Genomic DNA, 6,756 nt, shown 5'->3' with positions numbered 1-6,756 from the left:
ATACTTGACAGTAAAACTTTTTTTACACTTAGAATATGCAACTAACTTTCTTTAGCCTTATATTAAACAAGGGAAAAAAATATTGATCTGATTTGCAACGAATTCACTCTTCTCGTTTTTCTTTTTGAAGGAAAATGATGCTGTAAAAATGTGCCTTCATGAAAGAACATGAGATTTCTTCTGATGTATGTACGTTTTCTTTATAATAACATTGTAACCTGGGTGCTTATTTTAACAAGCAGTTTTCCCTTTGCAAGACTCACTTCCTGGAAGCTGTGCTGTAAGCTAAATTGAGAAAACAGCAATTACTGGGGGAAGCAAAGAATATTGCTGCCTCTTTTGAAAATAGACAGATAATATTATCAGTACTGGGTTCTAGCAAAGCATTAGGTTTTATATACTTGGGTGTCCTTTAAATAAAAAGAAACACACAGCATGTATAAATGTAAACATTCCGCTTATCTGAGTTCACCAGCCTGTGTTATATTTACTTAGCAATTTACCATTGTCTCTAGCAGGCTGGTGTTAGGACCCAGCGAGAGTTCCTAATGCTGGGATATAAATAGTGTAGTGGAATAGGACAAAGTTTGAGGAGTGAACATGACATCACTAAAGCTTTCTCTCCACCCTAAATATTGTGGGATGGAGGTACACATTGTCAGGATCTAAACTCGGATTCTTCAGAGGTGACAGGGAGAAGAACAACAGATGCCTTAGGATTTTGGAGTTTACTGTTTCCGCCGGTACCTGGTGCAGATCCCATATGGATAACTGAGCTAATGCTGGGCAAAAGTGAGAAAGGGCAGCAAACGTGAAAAGAGTGGGAACAGAGCAGAGAAAGAGAAAGATATGCAAAGCTTAAGCTTTCTGCTCTTCATGCGAACCAATGACTCCAGGGGAACAGATCTTTTGTAGCAAGTTAAGAAATATTGCACTGAAAAAAGCTTGCCCTTGTGCTAAATTTGCTGACAGTCAACTCAAAGACTTGATAGCATTGTGGGCATCAGATATCTGCAGTAAAGGATTACACCGAGGTCCTGCTTTGTATTGTTTCCATGGAGTGGTCACTGCAATTCTGGATGGTCATTCTGTGTCTGAATCTGTGTGGGAGTCAGGTAAATATACTTATATAAGTTAAAGATAAGCCGTGCACCTGGGAGGTACAGGAGGATCCCTCCGAATTTTAACATTAGGGATAAAGTGCGATGTGGGCTAGAAAGTGCTGGTTGATTCGCTTGCAGATTATTTATTAGTTATACAGAACAGTAGATTTTCTTTTTAATACTTTCTGACACTGGGGGGGTTAAGGATTTCCATTTTATGTGTATTGGCAACTTAATTTTGCAGTAAATGGGAACAGCTTTAGTTTCAGAAAAGGAATGCCATAGTCATATACAAAATGTGGCCCGTCAGCTGTGTTTACACTACAACTCCCAGCACTACCCACTAGACAGATACAGCAGTGGCTATTCTCTAATAGTAAACCACAGGAAACAGATAACTGGAGTTTAGCAAAGTGCAAATTATTTAATAATATGATCCTTTAGGAATACTTCCTGATGTCTTCTAGAACCTTGTTTGTACAACGGGGGTTTTTTTTTTTTTTTATTATTATACATTAATTACTTTATCGCTGATATATTTTGCAGTGCTTTATAGAACTTATATATCATTCTCATCAGTCCTGATCATCTAATTTAGCTATTGCACTATGGTCATTTTTATTAGGAACCAGTTAACCTTCCCGTGGAGTTTTGGTAGAAAAACGTGGTGTCCAGAAAAATTCACCCAGACACGAGGAGAACAAACTCCTTGCAGATAATAACTTGGCTGGTATCAAACCTAGGACTAGTTAGGCAAGGCAGCAATGCTAACCATTTTGCAACCTGCCATTTAAAATGTTTTTTAATTAGTTTCCTTCGTCTGACTCTTTCCAATTTTTAAATGGGGATCACTGACCCCATCTAAAAATAAATGCTCTGTAAGGCTGCAAATATATTGTTATTGCTACTTTTCTATTATGTCTCCTTCTATTCAGGTCCTTCCCTATTCATATCCCAGTCTCTTATGCAATCAATGCTTGGTTGCTAGGGTAATTTGGACCCTGACAACCAGACTGAAATTGCAAACTGGAAAGCTGCTGAATAAAAAACTAAATAACTCTGCCTTAACTGGAACTGGCAGATCCGTAACCATTCTCCGACATAAGACAGATGTCATAGTTAATAGGACCAGAATTGACAGCATCATTACATATAGTTGTTTTTTCTTTTTACTAAGTTTCCTTTTCCCCTCCCTCTTTCTTTTTCCTTTACCTTTAAAATGTGAGAACTGTTATTGAATTTGACCATGAGGTTTATGCTATTTCATGTAACACAGGAAAAAGAGGTAAAAGTGGGAATTTATTTATGCCCAAATGGGCTAGGAAATGTCCAGTGTCTGATTCCTGTAAAAGCGATGCTACTTTCTTTTTGAATATAAAAATATTTAAAAAAAAAAATGAAATAACTGAAAAAATTAAAACCAATAACAAATTGTCTCAGAATATCAATCTCTCTCTCACTGATATTCTCAGACAACTTTGGTAATTTAGTTTTTTTGGAGTAATTTAGCTTTTTTTGTTCAGCAACTCTGCAGTTTGAAGTTTCAGCAGCTATCTAGTTGCTAGGGATGAATTTACCTTAACAACCAGGCAGTGGTTTAAATGGGAGACTGTCAGATGAACAGGAGAGGGCCAGAACATGAAAATTAGTACAGATATGGAATCTACTATCTGGAAACCCATTATCCAGAAAGCTCTGAATTACAGGAAGGCCATCTCCAATAGACTCCATTATAAACATGTTTACAATAATTATGTTTTAAAATGATTTCCAGTTTATTTGTGATAATAAGAGTACCTCGAACTGGATTATAACTAAGATGTTATGAATAATAGCTTTGCGGGTTCCTTAAATATTTAAACTAGAATACAGTATAAAATATAGAATATAGTCTAGGTTAGGTGTTTCCATAAGCATTTTAAACCCACTGGCAAACAAATCACTTCTTCTTCGGACGTAGAGGCGATCCTGGCCCCCCTCCCCCGTGCGCTTACCTTTTTGCGTCTGAGGCGACAGTCTCAAGTAGCCTCATTGGCGAAGCGCCCCTGTTCAGGCGACTAATCTCCCCGAACTGCCTTCCCGCGGGCAGAATGGCAGTCAGATCGCTTCGGCTTTCAGAAGTCGTCCTCGTGAGGCAACTTCAGAAACTGAAGCGCTTTGAGTTCCATCCCGCCGGCAATTTAGATTCTAGCCGGCGGGAAGGCAGTTCAGGGAAATATTTAGTCGCCCAAAGAAGAAGCGATTTGCCCTTACCCTAAGGGCTAGTCCACACGGGGAGATAGCGACGCGTTTGCGGTCGCGGCGACAAAGCGCCGCGACAGTCGCCGCGACCGGCGCAGGCGACAGTTTTGTATGGGCGCCTATGTAAAAACGCCTGTGCTAACCACACGAGGCGATGCGCTTTTCAACAGTCGCCTGAAAAAGCCTGGCGAATCCCTGATGCTTATGATAACCAAATCAAACAACAGTTATATAGTATACGTATGTTCTTTGTCTTTTTATCTATATTGCCACCAGAAGGACCCTTCTGCTTCTGGAGCCCCAAAGCAAACGCCCTCTCTGCTTTACATTAAAACTGGTCCTATGCCCAAAACTAGAAGGGAAGTAAAAAGAGGCTTTCCTGAAGTTTTCTCATCAATTTGAGTTTGTCTAACTTAAACAATGATGTCACAATGGAATGCTATCATGGGTGAATAAGGAGAGCTGTCTTGCAAATAAATACCACAGTGTGTCTTTCTATGGCCTCATAAATCTTTTTTTTTTGTATTCTCTTTTTATATGGTTCCTTTCCCACATAATTCAGACTTCAGTAAATACATAATTTATTGTGGTGATGTGTCATTGAACAACAGCCCCATTATCTTTGGCCATCTTTCTTGGATGAGCATAAAAAGGTGGAATCGTGTCCAATCCACTCACAACATAATAAAATAAATAGCTCATGTACAAATTGCAATAAACGAAAGAAAGAAACTTGCAGCAGTCATAACAATTGACATCCAGATACCCAGCAGTTGTTTGTCCATATAAATATATACAGTATAGTATAGTAGTCAAACACGTGAGGTGGATGCATTAATGCATACCGTATAGACATTTTATTTTGTCAAAATCAAAAGAATGGTGCATTAAAGTTTAGTTCTAGAATGCAACATTCCTAGCAACTTTTCAGCTGGTTGTCATTTTTTGTTTTTACTAGTTTTATAACTATTTCTCAGCTTCTTCTGCCTCTTTCAAGCTTTCAGATGGGGTTTACCAAAGCCAGCAGCTAAAAACTCAGTGCTCTGTGATGATACAATTTTACTTTTGTTATTACTTGTTATACCAGTATTGAACCTATTATGGAGAATGTTCGGGATCTTGGCTTTTCTGGATCGTTTTGATTATCTAAAAAAATCAAATGTTAAATTAACCCAGTGGGATTGTTTTGCCTCCAATGTGGCCTATTTATAATTATAGTGTACAAAGAATAATACAGCTCCACCAGCCAACTGCAATTTCTTTGCCTGTGAAGTTATGGACCAATGCAGTATAAATAGAGGTGTTGCATGCACATGATTCAGATAGGGTAAGGTTAGACAGCCTAGGCATCACAGATGTTAAGAATTACATCTGCCAGGATCCTAACACCAATTGCACAGCTGGAAGATACAAGGAAGTTTACTTAAGTCATTTCTGAATCACCAATTAACAATTCACTAAACATTTAGTTTGTTGTAGATGGACCTATTCCAAGCAACCTTTCAGCAGTTCTTCATATTTTAATGGTTTCTATTCATTACACTTCCTACTTTGCCTCTTTATGACCTGCAACAAAAAAATGCTAGCTCACTAGCTCAACAGTTCACCATTTGGCCATAAAGCATTTTGTAATGGTTTCCTATTTTTCTTGCAGGCTCCTAAGAACAATTCTTGGTTTCAAGATCAACCAGGTATGTTGCATTTCATTTCTTACATGCTGCACAGAGTAATTCTGCAGACATACAATATTTGTTTCACCTTAGCAACAGGGAGAAGGCCAAACAGTGTCTTAGTTGTGGTGTTTAAGCCTTTTTATAAGAGATGCCTTTGATAAATTGCGTATGTCTACGTACAACAAAAGGCGGAAATGGTCTCTTTTCTAGTTGCCTAATGTGAATGACAAGGACATTTACTAGGGTAATACAGTCTGTTCATGTCAAAGACATTTACTGCTTATTGTTATGCTTTTATTATTTACAGAATAGAAGAATTTCAGTATGTCTTGTTCAATTTGGCAGTGATGTTTCCATTTTATTATCCTCTGAACAAAACAAAAATTCACATTATGCAGTTTGACTTTAGAAACACATTAAATGGCATAGTGCAGAGTACAACACAAGGGGAACATTATATATAGGCTGGTGGAAAGGGTCTTACCAAACTGTGTATCCTTCTGGGAACTCCCTGCAGCTACTCCCAGCAGCTGCTTGATCTACTGATGAAGTTGCATGGGAGGGATTTTTCATTCTTCAAAACATTATCCTTGGTATCTTTGTCTGTACCTTGTTATTTCATCAACATATGGGGGATAAATAGTGGGCGAGAATGAGAAATCTATTGCAGTAACTTTGATCCAAAGCAAATCAATATGCTGATTATTGCAAATGCCTTGGAATTAGGCTTGCTTAAAAAAAATGGACCCGATTAGTATGAATTCCATATGTCTGAAAAAATGTGCTTGGATCTTGCAGCAGGTCAAGTGTTTATAGTTATGTGAAACACTTTCAAAAGGAAAGTTTCGACATTGCTTTAAACAATCCTTGTGTAACTCCCTGAAATAAAAATCAGCGCAAAGTAAGAACGGAAGAACTCGTTTGATTGCAAGAAAATTTTTCCCCAGCATTGCACAACGTCAACACAATTCCTCTCCTATTGTTGTAGCTGCCTCTGTTTTACTACTTTTATTGAAAATTAGGTGATTATACCATATTGCAATATTTAGTAGTTGTTCCGAAGCGAGAATGTTATAAATGTGGCAAATCAACATGCTCTTTTAAATGCCTTTATTTGAAGTATATTTGTCCATGGTGTTTCCCCTGGGAGTGTGCCCTATTCCCTTTAAGCAGCTTTCTTCCAGAAGAGTAATTTATTAATCAGATTCATAAGCCTTATGTTTCCCAACTTCACAGCATGATTTCTTCCTTGTTCTGGTTCTTGTCAGTAGCATACAAGTACATACATTCACAACAATACATCGGAGGCTACTCTGCAGTAGAAGGGTCAAAGGACTGGAATGTCTATGTTTTATGCAATAGATGCAGCAACCCTCTATAAAATGATTTAAACAGATGTTACTTGCCATGTACTGTACCACCTGTATGTATCCTATATACTGTATGTATCCTTTGCAGGATGGATTTTAATCATAGTATCCTTTACATCAGTGACCCCAACCTTTTTTGCACCATGGACTAGTTTCAAGCAAGAAACTTTTTCTGTAGACCGGTGGGGGGAAGATGCGTGGGCGCACTTCAGGCTTACCAAAAATACTATCCAAACAGTATTTTGGTCCGTGTAGCGGTCACTAGAATGTTTCCTGGGGCATCAGGGATCTGCATGTAATTGGGGCCTTTTTCACTTATATTATAGACTACAGCCAGGGCCAGAGGTGGCCCAGTTCGGGACATCCCAC

At 38.3% G+C, this 6,756-nt stretch overlaps 1 protein-coding gene across 1 annotated transcript in view; it reads left to right on the top strand.

Moving 5' to 3' along the window:
- Window positions 1–355: 355 nt before the first annotated feature.
- LOC108705178 (adhesion G-protein coupled receptor D1-like) overlaps window positions 356–6,756 on the top strand; it is a 279,938-nt gene continuing 273,537 nt past the window's right edge. The window contains 3 exon segments of the mRNA XM_041580325.1: window positions 356–1,014; window positions 1,016–1,115; window positions 4,999–5,035. Coding sequence (XP_041436259.1) covers window positions 887–1,014; window positions 1,016–1,115; window positions 4,999–5,035 — 265 coding nt within the window. The 5' untranslated portion in view covers window positions 356–886.

The sequence above is a fragment of the Xenopus laevis genome, chromosome 1S (genome assembly GCF_017654675.1).
Source record: "Xenopus laevis strain J_2021 chromosome 1S, Xenopus_laevis_v10.1, whole genome shotgun sequence".
Lineage (NCBI taxonomy): Eukaryota > Metazoa > Chordata > Amphibia > Anura > Pipidae > Xenopus > Xenopus laevis.
Note: the sequence above shows the minus strand (reverse complement) of the source record. Positions and strands in the feature narration are given on the sequence as shown.